This window comes from Dermacentor albipictus, chromosome 1 (genome assembly GCF_038994185.2).
Source record: "Dermacentor albipictus isolate Rhodes 1998 colony chromosome 1, USDA_Dalb.pri_finalv2, whole genome shotgun sequence".
NCBI lineage: Eukaryota > Metazoa > Arthropoda > Arachnida > Ixodida > Ixodidae > Dermacentor > Dermacentor albipictus.
In genome coordinates, this window is record NC_091821.1 from 222035550 (window position 1) to 222053662 (window position 18113).

General features: G+C 43.9%; 1 protein-coding gene across 1 annotated transcript in view; it reads left to right on the forward strand.

The window, feature by feature from the left end:
• LOC135919901 (transmembrane protein 208) overlaps window positions 1–12931 on the forward strand; it is a 51267-nt gene extending 38336 nt beyond the window's left edge. The window contains exon 6 of the mRNA XM_065453893.1: window positions 11321–12931. Coding sequence (XP_065309965.1) covers window positions 11321–11446 — 126 coding nt within the window. The 3' untranslated portion in view covers window positions 11447–12931. The remainder of the gene's footprint in view (window positions 1–11320) is intronic.
• The last annotated feature ends 5182 nt before the right edge of the window (window positions 12932–18113 follow it).

Sequence of the window (18113 nt, forward strand, 5' to 3'; positions counted from 1 at the left end):
ACCTTCACTGGCTCTGCGTCATGATGTGACATCGTGTCACCTACTTCCAGTTGTCTTGGAGCCAGCTCGTGAAACCTCTCCATCCTCTCCGCTAGCTGCCTGGCTGTCGATCCTCCGCGAGAGCTATCCAAGTGGCGTGTGTTCTGTTGCAGCACCGAGTGTGTCCAGTATTCTGCTAACTGCGGGTGAGCTGGGCATTTTGATGGATGGGCAGAGGCGTAAAATAAAACCCCTCCATACTACTACCGCTGTAATGAAGGGACTTGGCTTAAATGTGAGTGGCCTGAGCACCCTGCACTGTGCACTCACCTAGTGGCGCAGAGCTTAACTAGCCAAAGACAGAGCTACTATTGCTGCAACCAAGTGTAAAACATGTTAAACATTTAAAAAGACAGTGTGTTTGTGATTACACACCTGTCGAAAATTTACACCAGCAGCAAAGTAGAGTACACTTGGTTACTGCTATATTAGCTCTGTGTTTGGTTAAGCGCTGTGCCACCTGGTGGCTACACCATGCAGGCAGTTCATATTTGCACCTCCGCTCATCTGGTAAAATGCCCAGCCCCGGTCCACTTGCACTTGTGTTTACCCTAATACCAGGCATGCTAAAAGGCTCTATTGTGGTAGTAATTATCCGGCTTGAACCGACGTCCGCAAACATGTAGATGCAGGTGCTGATGGGATACCGACTGCCTGATGCGCTGCAGCCGTACTGCTCGCATGTTGCCTTGCAGAGGGACATGTTGCAGCTTGACATGTTGCCTATTGCTAGATTTGCAGCCCACAGCATAGCAAAAGTGATCGATAGGGCTCGTGAAAGAAAAAAAGCTTGAGACCAGCACTGACTGCACAGTGTCAATGTGGAAAACGTTGTACCACAAGCAGACGACACTTGCTGTGGGCCGGAATTGCTTGAGTGTAGTGATAAATTGTCATTGTGTTTCTGTTATTGTTGTCATTGTGTTTCTGTTTCTGTCTCTTTCTGTTACTTTTTTTTTATACAAACAAATTAACTAACATTTCAACTATTATGAACATTTGTTCACCATAAAGTTAGAAAAAGTAACGATGATGTGCCCTGGGTAGCCACTCGGTTAGCTCACCTAACTGATGTCAATAGGGAGGGGGCTGAAAACAAGGGGGAGCGGTGGTGCTGCGATTGGTGGTGATGGACATTTTTGAAACCGTATAATAAATAACATGCTTTACACAGGGTGCCTAAATGTCCCACTTAATGATCAGAAGGACCTAACCTAACTACTCAATATGTTTGTACAAAATCGTCCAAATTGGTTCGGAGTCCCTTTAAGAGGAAGCTTTAGCTCGGGTGCTCCTATCCAAATACATGTAAAAAGAGAATTCGTGTTTCTCGGCAACCACTGCACCAAATTTGACGAGATTTGTTGCATTTAAAAGAAAAACTTAACATCTAGTGACTGTTGGTTTCAAATTTTTGATTTAGATCCTCTACTTTTTATTGAAGATTGGCAAAAATATAAAATTTTCAGAAAACGAAACTATCAAGTTGACAACTACATAACTCAGCAAGAAAAAACAATACCACATTTCTGTGAATTGCATCTGATAGTACATCTAAAGCGGACAAAATTTATGTGTTACACATGAATCTAAAAAAATTCAGTAATATGGAAATACAGCTTCTGCAGAACCCTTGTACACAACGTAACAAATTCATGTAAGATATAAATTGACATATCGAATTTGCCTACTTTGAATCATCTAATGGATGCCATTTGCAGAACTGCGATATCTATTCTTGACGCCAAGCTATTAATTTATAAACTTCGTGCGTCTATATTTTTCTAACTTTAGAATTTTTGAAAATCGTTTTCACGAAATTAAGGCCCTCAATCGAAATCCCGCTTCCAACAGTCACTAGAATTGAACTTTCTTTTTCAAATGCAACAAATTTCATCAAAATCGGCCCAGAAATGCGTTTTTGTGTTTTACATGCATTTGAATGGGCCGCGTTGGAATTGGGCTCGAGCTAAAGCTTCCTCTTAAGGGCTAAAGCTTTGGGTGTTAATCGCAGGTAAATTGGCATACTGACATATGAAGCAGTGCTTGTGAACACGACACAAAGAAGCAGAATAAATGGACTGGACAACCACTGCACTCATAACTACATTTTATTTAAAAAAAGAAGAGCAATATATACCCACAACAGAGCATCATCGTGCGACAAACCACTATTTAACAAAAGACAAAGGAACAAAATACAGCATTGCTGTTCGAAAGTGATCCTATCACCCTTTTTGCTGTTTGCTGGTCTTTCAAAAATGACATTTCGTGCTCGTTCAAGCATGACAGACAGATGGCTCATAAACGTATCTTTTCATTCGTCTGTATGGAATGCCTTGATTGTTTATCTGGTTAGCAGATACCTATAATTAGAAAGTATAGTAGTATCACTGAAAAGCGGCAAGCAGCCACATTTCGAACAATGCCCTTTTACGTGAGAGTGAGTGTTGTGCTGCAGGGACCTTTTGCGTTCCAGCAATCGTGTGTTCACAAAGCGACCAGTTGTTCGATGTACATCTTACCACATGACAGAGGCAAACAGTAAACAGACATCTTGCATTTCACAAAAATAGACGTGCTTAATCCTGCATTCAAATTGTTTCACCTTCATAGACAATCTACTATCAAGCCTGGCACATAATTTTCCCAGCTTGTTTGCCTCAAAGAACACAACTCTCAAGCCATACCGGCTGCCCACATTCTTCAAGTTATGTGTTACCTTGTGCACATGGTATTGACAGGCATTTTTTTCTTTCATTTTCTTTTTCAAAGTGATGCGTCTCAAAGCTGTTGTGTACACAACGAACCAATTTTTGCCCTGATATGTGCAAAGCGCACTCATTGTACCCAGCATATTGTAGCCTAATAACCTGCTTTTTGAAACTTCCATTTATTTTTTCTGGATAAGATTTTGTCAAAGCTGCATGCAGACAAGAAAAAGCTAAGCTGCGTTTGTTGGGTTGTTAATGAAGATACATTGGAGGCAGGGTCCAGGATGAGTTTGTGATTGAACAGTAAGTATGAAAACTGAAGGTGTAAAAATTTCCTTCTGGACTATGAGGTGTTCAACCGTTAGACAGGATTAATTCTGAGACAGAGTCATTGCAGCTGTACTGTAAGTATGAAAACTGAAGGTGTAAAAATTTCCTTCTGGACTATGGGGTGTTCAACCGTTAGACAGGATTAATTCTGAGACAGAGTCATTGCAGCTGTACTTTGAGAAAATGAAACAAACAGCCCTTCTCTGAATTTTTTCCAATACATCAATGTTAGTTTTAGTACATGGGTCCTGAATGACACTCGCATACAGTTAAGTTCACTTACAACAAACCTGACGGTCACACTGATTGTGTTTGTTCGTTGTATCCAAAGTTTGTAGTACTAAGCGGACTTTTCATATTACTGACAAAAATAAACGAAGTCAGTTAAGAACAGCATTCATTTCTTGAGAAATTTGTTATGTGTGTCTGCTTTTTTCAAAACACACCCTATGATGGCATTTTCTAGCCTCTCCAGGGCATCCATATGCTTCTTTTCAAGGCCCTTGCTACCAACAAAGCTGTTCAAGCACTCACGGCAACTGGTGGCAGGTCAGCATCCTCAACATCTTCCTCGGAGTCTTTGCCTTCGGGTAGTGCTCACACAACACACGCGATGGCTTAGTTAGTGCATGGCTCTGCTATCTAGGTGTCATCTTTCACACCTACAAAGTCATTACAAGCAACATCAGGCCTGGCTAGTTGTGCGTCAATGATGCATTGCCACAGCTCCACTTGTGTTGGATTGCGAGGCCATTCTACAACCTTGTTTGTTGTTCCTGGGCCCACAAACCTCGCCTTACGGAAGCAGTTCGCAATTCTCTCCGCAGTTAGCTCAATCCAGGCAGCCTCAAGCATTTCCACAGTGGTGAACAAAGACATGTGAAGTGGGACATTGGCAACTGTTTAAGTGCTATCAGCATCTGCTAGATTACGTGCCACTGATAGGACACCTTGCGGGCGTGAATGAAGCCCATGTACAGCGGCTGAATCTTGGATGTCACATTTGGTGGCACAAAAAGTATGGTCACCACAGTCAGGCAAAGCTCCACATGTGTGCCCAACAGTTATCGACCTTCCTGTTTTGCTTCATCATGTCCTGGTCGAATTCAACCAGCCACTTGGCAAACAATTTGCGTGTCATCCATGCCTTTGCGTTGTGTCTCTAGCGCTCTGGGATCTTACTCCAAAAGCACCGTGGCTTGCGAGACTTCCCGATGACAAATGGTAGCCGTTGGTCACTGCCGTCCATGGATGGCAGTGACTAACGTGTTACCGTCGGCAGTGACTTTCGTGTTACTGTCGTCCATGGCGATAACACGAAGCTTATTGTGTTTTCCACCAGCACAAGTGTCTCCTTTAAAGGCATGGGTCTTCGACCACAGCATCTTGTAGAAGAGTGCAGTTTTGTCGGCATTGTATATGTCGACGTATATACATATGCGTCCATATACATATGCGTCCGACGCATATACATATGCATATACATATGAAGTCCAAGAGGGAAGCAAAGCTTCTTGCCTTTGATTGGATTGGATTGGAGCCAACTTTGTGCCTGCAGTTGGGCGCTCGCGCGCCCCGATGAAGGCCTACGTCATCCTCGAAGTCGCCGTTACTCGGCGCGGGTCTCCGCTCGCCGTTGCCGGCTAGCTGGGTCCGTGCCTTTCGAGCGCCTCGAGGACCTGCTGCACGGCCCAGAGCTGATCGTGTCGGTCGTAGCTCTTCGCAGCTGCCTCGAGCCGCGGTGGGAGCGTTCTTGATTTTGCTTCTTCTGGATATTTGACGCAGTCCCACAAGATGTGCGTGTAGTCTGGGGTCTCCCTCCGGCAGACTCTGCACATATCTGTCAGATATGTCTCGTGGTACATGTGATTCATCAGCCTCGGGCTCGGTAGCGATCCGGTCTGGAGCTGTCTCAGTACTACCGTGTCCGCTCGACTCAGTCTCAGGTGCAGGGTAGGGAGAGTCCTGTGAGCCAGGCGGTAGGCCTTCGTGATTTCATTGTAATCCGTCATGCGGTCCTTGGTTCCGAACCACGTCGGGCGGTCTGTCGCTGGGGCGCGGTTGGTTAGCGCTTGCACCACTGCGTGTGCCGTCTCATTATGGTTCTCATTGCATTCCGACGCGTCGCCCGCGTGCGCCGGGAACCACTTGAGTCATACTTTTCGTTCTTCTAGTTTGACCGCTTGCAGTACACGCTCAGCCTCCCTGCAGATTTGGCCTTTGGCGAAGTTTCCCACCGCCTGTCTTGAGTCACTCAGCACCGTGTGGCAGTCTGCGTCGGCGATGGCCAGGGTGATGGCTACCTCCTCCGCTTGTTCCGCTCCGGTGCTTCTCATGCTCGCTGCCGTCCTCGCGGCGCCGGTTGACGCCTCTATGACGACCGCTGCGAAGGTGTTCCGTTGGTATTCAGCCTCGTCCATGTACCGCGCGTGTTCGTCGTTGGCATGCTGGTCGATGAGAGCCTTGGCCCTCGCCGCTCTTCTTCCCTTGTTGAACTCGGGATTCATGTTCTTTGGTATGGGGTCGAGTCTGGTCTGGCGTCGGACCTCGTTGGGGACGGGAAGCTTCGTCTCCACCTCGTTCGAGCGTCTAATTCCCAGATCGTCCAGTATCTTCCTCCCAGCTTTGGTCATGGACAGCCGCTTCAGTTGAGAGGTCCGTTGCGCTTCGGCTATTTCTTCGAGCGTATTGTGTATCCCGAGTTGTAACAAGCGGGTCGTGCTTGTGGACTCGAACAGGCCCAGCGCCGTCTTGTACGCTCTTCTGATGAGCACGTTGATTTTGTTTCGTTCGTGTTGCAGCCATCTGAGGTAGGCTGCAACGTACGCAACGTGGCTGATGACGAAGGATTGGACGAGCCTAATTAGGCTCTCCTCTCTCATGCCATCCTTTCGGGAAGTGACTCGTTTGAGGAGCCGAATCGCGTTGGCTGCTTTTGCCTTGAGACGGGTGATGGTTTCGCCGTTTCTTCCGTGCTTTTCGATGACCATGCCTAGGATCCTAATTTTGCCGACCTCGGGAATCATGTTGCCGGATTTGGTGACGATTCTGATTTTTTCGTTTTCACATTGTCTGGTCTTGCCTCTGCTGTTTTTGGTAGTTGGGAGTATGAGAAGCTCCGATTTGCTCGGCGAACATCTCAGTCCGGTGCCTTCCAGCTGGTCTTCTATTGCGTCGACGGCGGCTTGCAGCGCGCACTCGATGTGGGCGTCGCTGCCACCGGTCACCCATAGCGTGATATCGTCTGCGTAGATGGTGTGCCTGACGTCTTCGATGTGCCCGAGCTTTTCGGCCACTCCGATCATTACCAAGTTGAACAGCATCGGTGAAATGACCGATCCCTGCAGTGTGCCGGTGCTCCCGAGCTTCTTTTGCGTATGTAGGTCGCCTGCTCGTAGCTCGAAGGTCCTTGCCTTTGCCTTTGAAAGCATGAGTGGTCCACTAATTGGAATGTTTCAGCACTGGGCATCAACGAACCACTTAAGCAACGGATCTTCAACATCTGCGTAGGTCGCTTTCCAAAGGCGCTTTCTTGTCATTGGGTCAGCGTTGATACTTGCACTTAAAATCTTGTCCTGTTGCCAAAATGGTCGACTTGAAGAGGCCGTATTTCTTCTCCAATTCGCAGTTCTCTGCTCCTTGAGCAAGTTCATTAAGAATAGCTTTCTTCATTGTGATGTTGATAGCCTTTCTTTTCGCACACGAAGTTGAACATGGTGCACAGTCCCCATCATACTAGGTGGATTTTCAGCTTCAGAATCTTGTGATGAAGTTGTCTTGGAGCCTCCAATTCTCCCTAAAATTGTAAAGATGCAGCAATGATATTAGTGCAAGCTCTGTGCACTGAGAAAGTAACACCTGTATAAAGAACCAACGCATGAACTGTGCGCTGCCTCCTTACAGTAGCAGCACACAATGCGGAACGCTGATTGGGGAATCAATGCATGCCAGATGACTGGCTGTGTACCACTAGACAGTGTTGATGGAGTGTGCGGTAGGCCTGCCTTCGGCAATTCCAGTGCTCCGTTTCTTATTGCTTTTTGGATTTTTTCCTGGAAATGAGGGGGGAGTAGAGGAACAGGAAGAGGTCGTGTATAATGATGCTGGGAAACTTTCTGTGAATGCCACAATTACGGGAAGTGCGAATATTTAGACAGTATGGTGAAGTTTATGGTGCCTCTGTGTTTGCTCTAACCGAGTTGTGAGGTTGCGGTTGTTCATCATATCCGAGACTCAGTGTCGTTGCCGTAATACATATTTTGATGGTAGCACCACTCTTGTTCGTAATAGCTGAGAATGCATCATAACTGCGGCCATTATCAGTAGGCATGACTGTATTCCAGTTTTTGTCTTATCAATGACATACAAGCTAACTGCTTTGCTTGAGGGGGGGCAAAAGTACTTCGTCAACACACGAACCATGATCCCATAGGCATCCTCTACCGGTGGTGCTACAAGTGCATACATACTTGTCGATCTACAGCTATATACAACTACAGCTACAAGGGGGCTTCTTTAAGCTTGTGATGGATTAAGCACAGTTTTCAAAAAGTGGGTGAGTGGGTGTTCTTAGTAGTACCGGTATTACAACTCAAGATATTTGTTATCATGACCCCAAGATATTTATATTCTATGACTTCAGTTAGTGGTTCACAACTGATAGAATGGAAGTTAAGAGGAGCTTTCTTTTTTGTTACACCATGGACAAGTGACTTCAAAATTCAGTTCCATTTCTCTGTATGGCTGAGTTTAGAACTAGATGGCCTTCATTAGTTTTTATGTGATTAAAAAGTATGCAGTCATCTGCAAATCGGCACATTTTCACTAGATCATCTATAATGTCCACAATATCATTATGAAAAAGCAGGGCCCCAGGGACACCCCCCTACAAAACCTCATAGAATGCCAAAAAAGTATTTAATGGTTGTTTATTAATTTCTACATACTGATTTCAATCAGTTAAGATATGAAGAGATCAGCATACAAGAAAATTTGAGAGTCCAATCTGTTGTAATTTATAAATTAAATTATTTGAGGCTGTATTGAATGCTTTCCTAAAGCCTAAATATATTAGGTCTTCTTGGCTACCTTTTCCAAAAGTAGAAGCAAGGAAATGAACGGCATTAGATAATTGCGTGACGGTTGAGAGCCCTTTTCTGAATCCGGGCTGAACGGGGTTTAATGTGTTGTGCTGTTCTAGAAATTCAGATATGGAAGTTGCCACAATGTGCTCAATTAATTTGCAAGATGACGATAAGATTGAAATCGGGCAGCATTTTGAAACGGAAAGTAGGTCCCCCTTTCTTAGTACCGGAATGGCGTGTGCCGATTTCCAGTCCAGCAGTATAGTAGCACTTCTGATTCAGTAAATTGAGCAAGCAGACAGAAACGGCTTCAGCGACTTCACTTAAAAGACTTGCTTTCTTGTTTTCATAGACTGGCCTTTCATGTGGATCCTGCTTTGAAACTAAATGATATCATACTGTCCATTGCACAAAGTGAATTTTTTGTGTAATAGTTGGTAACAAACAACTTACTAGTACTATATACGTAAATGTTAAAAAAATTCGGCAGCTTGTTACACTCCTGTAACATGTGAAGGAGAAAGCCTGCTGCACGCTTGGTAATGCACTGTCTCACATCGTCGCGTTGCTGCTTTCACAGTTCGGCTTCTTCGGCTCATTTTCGACGCTTAGCTGAAGCTTTGCGCGCATGTGTATCGGGGTCAGACTCGTGCCAGCAATGTTTCTTTTCGACTTTATGTTGAGTCCTTTCAGTAGGGGATTGAAATGTATGCTGTTCTCTGTGTTGTATGGGTGATTTCAATGAATGTATGCATCATTCACTTTGCTGGGCATTTGTAGCCTCAGCCTTACAGGGGTATGAGCCATTGCGAAGGTTACCACTTGACTTGACACTGCATTTCTATACATTGTATGCGTGATTCCATTGGATGTATGCACTCTACGCTTCACTTTGATGAATGCTTGTACCCTCTGCATTACGAGGGGGATGAGCCATTGCATTTTTTGCTTGCTTAGGGGGGGGAGCTATTTTTAGCTAATAGCTAATATAGTTAGTTAGTTAATAAGTAATAGTTAGTATAGTTAGTTTTAGCTAAGAGCTAATATAGTTTTTTGTACCAATGGACCGGACGACGTGTTTTTTCCAAGGCCATAAAACACTAAATGTTTGAGTTTTGCAATACAGTCAATGACTGATTTTTCGGATTCCCTCAAGGCCTCGAGAACGTCTGAAAAAAAAAGATTAAATAAAGGACAACTCCAACCAAAATTGATTTAAAAACCCGATGTTTCGGAGCCCGACCGTTTCTGAGGCGGTAGGGCTCCAAAACATCGGGTTCTGAAATGAATTTTAGTTGGAGTTTTCCTTCTCTTTAGGTCAGTTGCAACGCATGCTTTTTACTGCCCCCGAGGGCTCAAATGCCACAGGCACCTCTGAAATAGCGCTAAGGCCTACCAGTACACTTATTAGGCGTATCAGTGCTTGTGTTGTGCACCATGTACTTACCGCGCTGTGCCTGTGTTTTAATGGAGAAACCAGTGTGACAGATGCGTATAACTGGAGAAGGTGGGGACAGAACAAGCACTGGCCTTAGAACAAGGGAAGAGTTGCAAGTTCAATGCTCGTATGTGTCAATAGGGTTCGTAGATTTTCTGTTCATTCATTTGTACCAACTCATCAAGCAAGAAGTTCTGCTGTAAAAGCTGGGCTTGAACACGAGAGCATCATCTATTACAAGAAAATTGCAAAATGCTAAGGTTTTGAGCACACAACATTGCCGCAAAAAAGAAAAAAAGCGTAAACACTGATTTCAACACTTGTAGTACTCAAAAATTAATAAATGCAGAACCTAGGTTCCAAACTGAGCTTCTATAGTAGATGACTATGCTTCTTGTGAACAGCTAGGTATCACTTAGCATTTCTGCTGTCTCTATGTTTGTTTAGCATTTCTCACTGATACGTTTCAGTTGTCGCATGGTTTCAATAAGAATTTCTTTTGGGTGCACATAAATAGAAGACAGCATTCACAGTGAAGTTCTTTACGATGCAACCTCTAGCATGTGTATATGAATAAGAAGTCTTTCAGGACGTAATTAAAGACATGGTTTGCAGTGCCTTTTCTTGTATAAACAAGTTGTGTACTAGAATAAAGAGCAGTTCATATAATTCTGCGATTTAAATAAGGCGTGCAGTGACATTAAGGCCTTAGAACTATCTTCAGGGGATACAACATATTCAGTACAGTTTTTTCAGGTTCGATAGCACTCACGAAATATAGAATGATGGTGGCGCCGTATGGTCAAATGTCGGCAGGCAGAAAGTGTATTAGGTCTTTATCCAGGGTGCCTGAAAATCTCACACATCAGTTAGTGGGTAAGCAGTGATGAATATTCATTACGTAGTTGCATCACACAAATCTAGTTTGTGTGTAGGAATCGTTCATAGTTTAACCAAGCGAGGAAGTACAATGAGCGAAGCGTACCACTGGTAACTTTTCTCAAATCGTGCGGCAACGAATTGATGCAGTAATACTTTTATTGACAACAGAAACACCGTGTACTGTCATGCTTCTTAAGAGGTGCCTTCTTGATGTTTCCTCCCAGAACTGCAAACGCAGTGGAGTGCCGTGCATATTCTGTGGCTGCCTATGGTGGAGCTACGCACTTTTTTCTCTAGCAATGTGGCCGGTGGTGGCTTCACTCGCTCCCGTAGGCGGCTGCAGGGGCTTCCACTCCAGAAGCTTTATGTAACCTCCTTGGGCACACTCCTGCCACGGTAGCTTAATGGCTATGGCATTGCATTGCTAAGCTGGAGGTTGCAGGATCAGAGCCCGGCCATGGCAGCCACATTTCGATGGGTGCTAAATTCAAAGGTGTCTGGGTACCATGCATTGGGTGCACTTTAATGAACCCCAGATGTTTAAAATTAATCCAGAGTCCCCCATTGTGCCCTTACAATTAGATCTTTGTTTTCGCACGTAAAACCCCCAATTTTTATTTTAATAGATGTGGCACTGGTACTGTGCCGATTTGTAGCTTGTATGTTACTGTCAAGTAATGGTTTACTATGCACATTCCTAGTTTTTGTGCCCCAATGTTTGCTTTGTTGTTAATAATGGTACCTAAATCTTGGACATTATTTGACAATGTCATCTTTTATTCTTCTTATTTAACCATCTAGCAGCATTTAATACTGATTTTTATTTACCCCAGGCTCCTGCATATGCATTCTTCTTACTCTGGGTCAACGTTTTGGGACCATGGTTCTTCCAGCCAGCGCCTCCGGAGGTAGATGACAAAAAACAGAAGAAATTGGAACGCAAGAGCAGACGACATTAAAAGACTACTGTCGTATGTGCATGTACATTATTTTGTGTGCTGGTTCAAGATAGGTTGAGAGTTGGATATGCTTACATTGATTGCCGATATTCAGAGGTTGAAATTAAGTAGGTGCATGCACTGCAATATTTGGTTTTGAAGTCACAAGATGAAATATCTGAAGTAAAATGAAATTGTTGGACTTTACCCTAAAAGGCTCTTTACCATATATAGGAGGCACATGCAGTCTTACTTTTGCTCAAGGTTCAGTGGTTGAATTGCCATTGACATTCACAAATGTGAAAATAAAAGATGATGTCGGAAATATTCATGAAGCCATGGATTGATAAAGTTGAGATTATGTGGCTTGCTATTGTTTTTGTCTATTTAATTTTTGATGCCATCTGATTCCCATTGGTGGCATTTTTTTCACTAATGTCTGTTTTCATTTGGTGGTTCCACTTCCATTCATTGTTCTGCACAGGAACTTAGTGACCAGCTTGTTTTTCTGTCGTGCTCGGAGGGGCTTTTGCACTGATAACATAAACAGACTGTGACAAATAACGCATCACAGTAATGATTCACCAAAGAAGGATAAAGGGTAGTGCTCTTGCATTGTGTAATTTGAAGTGTTGCCATGGTTCAGCTTTCTTGTTCTACTGTTGATAATAAGAGAATAGATATTTATATCCGCTAGGGTGTCTATGATTTGAGGAGAGAATACAAAAATTCTTGTGTACTGATAGTACTTAGGTGCACATTAAGGGACTCTAGGTGATCATAAGCAATCTGTAGCCATTCACCATGGCATTTGCCATAGCCAGGGTGGCGCTTTTGGATGCAAGGTCGATTAATCAATCCAGTCGGTCAGTCAGTCAGTCAGTCAACCAGCTGTCCCAAATGACTGAAATAATAATTTCCATGCTGCTTCAATGCTTGTAGGTCCAATAGTTTACTGTTATCAGCAAAGCCTTTGTTCAGCACAATGCATTGGTGGGCTAGTTGGTGTGAATCCATAATTACTTTGTTTAGCGCAAAACAACGGACACAAGAAAGACAACAGACGTCTTTCTTGTGTCTGTTGTTTTGCGCTAAACAAAGTAATTATGGAAAGCTTTTGTTAGTTGCAATGATCTATTTGCATGGTACTGTGGGGAATGAACGCAAAAGCTTCTGGTGATGGATTGTAGAGTTGATTACATAATTCTTGCCAGATCTCCTTATTGATGACTGAGCAGTATTGCATACGCAGTCTCAACAATAACACTTCTATCCTCTCTGTAGGAAAGTAAGAATTAAGTCAAGGAGTGTCAAATGACATTGTGCAAATAGCCTGTGCGATTGAATTTGGCACTAGTGCGTGCGTGTGTGTGTGTGCGCGTGTGTGTGTGCTGTGATGTGCACCACCATTGGGAGAGGTGTGCTCATGTGTTCAAGGTTGTGAAAGTATGTTGCCATTGCATGATGGGCTCAAGAGCCGTGAATAAAACCCCCTTGGCCACTGAAGTAATTTCATGCACTGATTACATTGGACATCTTGCCTTGCCTGAAATTGTTGGCATAGTTTCCTTTTTTTTTACGATTTCTCACACTTCTTTCTTGATGATTGAGCATCAATCTTAGTACTAAAATACACTTACTGTTCCCTTGCCCTATAAAGGAAAAGTTGTCAACTGCCCTTTTGCACTCATTTTACAGGCTGTTCTGTCTCACAGTTTTCTTCAATTTAGAAAAAGCATATGATACCATGTGGTGATATGGAATTTTGAGAGACCTGGCTGACCTGGGAATTCGTGGCAGAATGCTAAATTGTCTGTGATTTCATGTCAAATAGAACAGTTTGAGTACGTCTTGGCACAATACTTTCACGCACATTTACACAAGAAAATGACGTTCCACAAGGTTGCATTCTGAGCACGACACTCTTCATAGTCAAAATGAACTCTGTTAATGAGATCATCCCATCATCTATTATGCACTCAATATATGTCGACAATTTGCAAGTGGCTTGCTGTGCCTCAAACTTACTCACCTGCGAAAGACAACTACAAATAACAATAAATAATCTTACGCAATTGGCTGACAAAAATGGTTTCCAGTTTGCAACACACAAAACTGTTACAGTTCTCTATTCCCAGAAGCGAGGGTTACAGTGCAGTCCAGTTCTCACATTGGATGGTACAACGCTGCCAGTCAAAGAAGACTACAAATTTTCAGGCGTAACTTTTGACACAAAACTGAACTTCCTGGCCCACATTAACTCAACTGAAATTAAAGCAAATAAAGCACTAAATATCCTGAAGGTTTTATCGCACAAGCACTGGTAATCTGACCGAACATGTCTACAGTTGAGCCTCGCAATAACGAAATCAGCGGGAAACGCAAAAAAACTTTGCTTTCGTGAGAATTTCGTTGTTGCAAAAAAAAAAAAGACTGCACAGATAGGTAATGCATTGCAGAACAAAACTTTACTATCAAAATTCCGTTAGCCTGTTAACTTTACTGTTAATTCTGATGCTGTGACCGCCATCTCAAGCACCATAAACAATTCTATGTCGGTGGGATGTGGATTTCCTTGTTTTTGCTGCATTTTTCTCACTGAGGCGCACATTACACAGCGCACTGCCGCGATCGGCGATTTCTCTTTGAAATGCACATTCAGTTTGCGTTCAGTTTTGCCTCACGCGATTGGCCTAGGCCTCGCTGAATTGTCAACCGCAGGGAACGCAAACTTAATGCGCATGCAAAAACCGTCGTCACATGTCGGTAGCACCATGCGTGTCGCTTCAAACAAGCGATCAACAAACAAGATGGTGGCCATGACATGTTTCCAGTGCACTGACTGCTTCCGGCGCTTGGTTGTTCTTGTGAACAAAAATGGCGGCACGCATACAAGTGCAATGTGGTGGTACGTTACGCAATTTTAGTGCAAAACAATTGCATTTGAGCACATGTTGGAACCTGCTAGCCCTACGCAAGTAGATAATATGCGGAGTTGTGTTCCAGCAAATTTCGTTGATGCGGGATTGCAGTACAACGACATGTTGGCGAGAGGTATGAAATGCATTGAATCCTATGGGCGTTTGCCGGGGATACAAAAATGCTTCGCTGTCGCGAGAATTTCGTTGTTGCGGGATTCAACTGTACTATGTATATACCGGTCCCTTGTACGTAGCATCCTTGACTACGGTAGTGTAGTTTATGGTGCAGCTAGACAGTCCTAGTCCTACGTTAAATGACTTGATCCAGTTCATAATCTCTGCCTACTACTAGTGAGTGGTGCTTACAGAACATTGGCTAACCAAAGTTTATATGTTGACTGTAATAAGCCTTCCTTACAGCACCGCAGAGCACTACTTACACTTTGCCATGTACTAAGAATTCAATCATCACCACAACATATATGCTACAACACCGTAACACAGTGCAAATCACGGGTACACTGCACAAATAAACTCGACATGATTCGGCCACTTATCTTACAACACAAAGAATACTGTCAGACTTATGGTGTTCCTCATGAAGTCCTGCAGGTTGCTGAAAGGCCACCAGGATTGCCCCCCATGGTGCAATTTTACACAGCTATGTGACTGGACACTAACACATCCAAAGAAAAAGACATTCCACAAGAACACATAATACAAGAGTTCTGCCCTATTCAAGAAAAATATAGAAACTACACGGAATTTTACACTGACGGCTCTAAAACAAGAATACGTAGGTGTCGGGATCACAACGAAAAATTGGGAAAATAGCAGTCAGATAAATAATTATTCAGTCTTTACCGCCGAAGTTTATGCAATATGAATGGCAGTTAGAAAAATTGCTACCGACAAGCAGAAGAATGCTGTTATTTATACCAGTTCATTAAGTGCCCTGAGAGCTCTAAACATTAACTCCGTGTCTGAACCTCTGCTTGGCGATATCTTAAACATGGTCTTTAATAAGAAATACAGCGGAACTCTACGATTCTGCTGGCTCCCAAGCCATGTTGGGATACCAGGGAATGAAGGAGCAGATAGAAGCGCATCCATGGCAGTGCACAAAAGCATAACTCACATAACACTTCCATACAAAGACAGTAACTGAGTGATTTGTAAGGCCCTTGCATCAAAATGCTAACCAGAATGGAACTCGTGCATAAATAACAAGTTACATATCACTAAACCACTCCTTGGTGAGTGGAAATCATGCAGTCACCAAGAACGGTTCTATGAGGTGATGTTATGTCGACTTTGAATTGGACACACGCATCTAACACACAATTTTCTATTTCGAAAAGAAAACCCACCAACTTGTGAGAAATGCCATGAATCGCTTACAGTAAACCACATCATTATGTCATGTCCACATACTGAAACACAGAGGTGGAAACATTTAAACAATTTGTATCACTTGCATATACCTTTACACCCTGCCTTAATATTGGGCGACGAGCCGCTAGTGCCATTCACTAACCTGTTCGAGTTTTTAGATGAAACTGGGTATTTACATCGACTTTAAGGTAACGCAGCTACTGCTGCCTTAACATTCGATCTTGCACTGTCTTGTGACTGGCACAGCATGGTCTTAGTCGCTTTTGCGCCATTAAACTCAAATTAACTGTTTCTGTGATCACTTTCGTTCAGTGACTGCATTCTATGCATAATACAGTTGCCACTTCTATTTGCATTCATACCAGCTACATGTAATTGCGCAAGTTTGAAATAAACCCATTTCCACTGTTTGAAGAGCTTTTTGCCTGAATTAGCCTGCAAGACTTGAGAGCTCAGTTTAGTGTTTTTGCCTTGCATTGTAGGTGTAATTCCTAGGCAGCTTTGCCTCTGAGTATGTGCTGCCAAATGGGTTAATCAGACACTTGTGCTCCCTGTCCTGCAATGAAGAAGGCTGTTGTGGTCAGCAATAGGATGCATGTGGCTATAAGGAGTTGCTTATGTTTGCTGTCCGGTGATTGCCAAGGCTTCTTTGGTGTGCTGGTCATTGATGAACACTGCCTACACATGGCACTGAAAAGTAAGTCACCTGAGTTGTGGTGGCAGTGCAAACCTGCGGTCTTTGTAGTACATGCTTTGGAAGGAACATAAGCATTGTCACGATGTCGTACTAGCACTGCCTCTGATCCTCCTTGTTATCAGAAATCCGGTGCAAGATAAAGGCCTCTGCAGAAGGATTGACAAGTGGGCGAGTTTGTACACTTGTATCATGAAGAAAGCTATGCAAAGACGAAACATGAGACAGGGAAGAACAGATCAGTGCTGATGCTGTTCTGACACTTTGTGCTGCTTTCTTCATGATAAACAAAAGTCCGAAAATGACTCGGCATGTCGTAATGGAATGCCAACATATTGAACCAAGACCTGTAGGAAACGTCCACCTTCTAGAACCACTGGGATTCAATATGGAAGCATTAACTGATCAGCAGTTGGGATAAGCAAGGGACATTTAGGGTATTGCTGGAAACAAAACGCTAGCTCTTATGTAATTGAGTGTAGATGTACGCATGAAATGGCTGCTGACAAAGCAGACTGATTGGTGTAACTGCGACGGTTACTCATAACCGTCTGCGGCACGCCGGACGCTGCCGGCCTGGTCATAAAGCCCTTCAATTTTCCAAAAGCAGCGCCTTTCTTAGATCTTTTCTCCATCCCGCTCTCCCCGACGTTTCCTCCCCCACGCCTCTTGGCGCCCCAGCCTCATCCGCTCCCCCATTGGCCAATCTGTGTCACGTGGAAGCAGGCGCCTCGCTTTTGTATGTTCTTATCAGCGCGGAAGCAGGCGTCGCGCATTCGTATATATTTTTTTTCTTTCCAGCGCGCTCCGACCGCCATTGTTGGCCTTGCGCGACGAAAGTACGCGCAAACGGATTGATCGAGTGCGTTGCAGAACAAATTGAGTGTGTTAGGGACGGAGAACTTAATTGTGATGCCGTGCTGCTGCGCCTTCGGTTGCCGCAACCGAGATAGCGACGGCAAAATGCTTGTATCTTTACCATCCGGTGAGCGCAATGCGTAAAGAAGTGTGGATACATAGGATCAGGCAAGCTGACTTCGAGGAAGTGTCAAAAAAAAAAAAACGCATGGCTTTATGAAGTGCCGCGGTTACGCACAACCATCTTGAGCATAGTTCACGCCTGCCGCTTCAAAAAAGTGTATGTGCATGCTGTGCGTGCATTTAGCGCGTCTAAGTTGACTTTTTTTCGAATGTGCTTTCTTTGTTTCATGTAGTTTCGTATTGCGGCGAAAGTGTACGCATCTGCAGCTGGCGTGTGACATAAAAGCGACTTTATTCATGCTGTGTTTTGAGCTCCACCAGAAGTTAGAAATTCTCGATGCTGTTGCAATGCTCACTATGACTTACGGATGCAGTCGTTTAGCTTCGAATGTAGTGCGCCCGCATGTATTGATTTGGTTTGTGGTGATTAACGTTTTTAACGTCCGGAAGCGACCAAAGCTATGAGGGAGGTCGTAGTGGATGGCTATGAATAACTTTAGGTCGTCTGGGGGATGTTTAACGTGCACTTTGACCGTAGTTGTACGTGGGCCGGTAAATTCCTCGTTGGCGTTTCGTAATTCTCGCGTGGGCGCGGTGGCGCTGCGTCAGAAGTTGGCGCGTCGACGTGATTGTATTTCTTCATTAGGTTTTATTTATTAGTTGTAACGACGTGTCATTATTTCCTATTACTGACGGT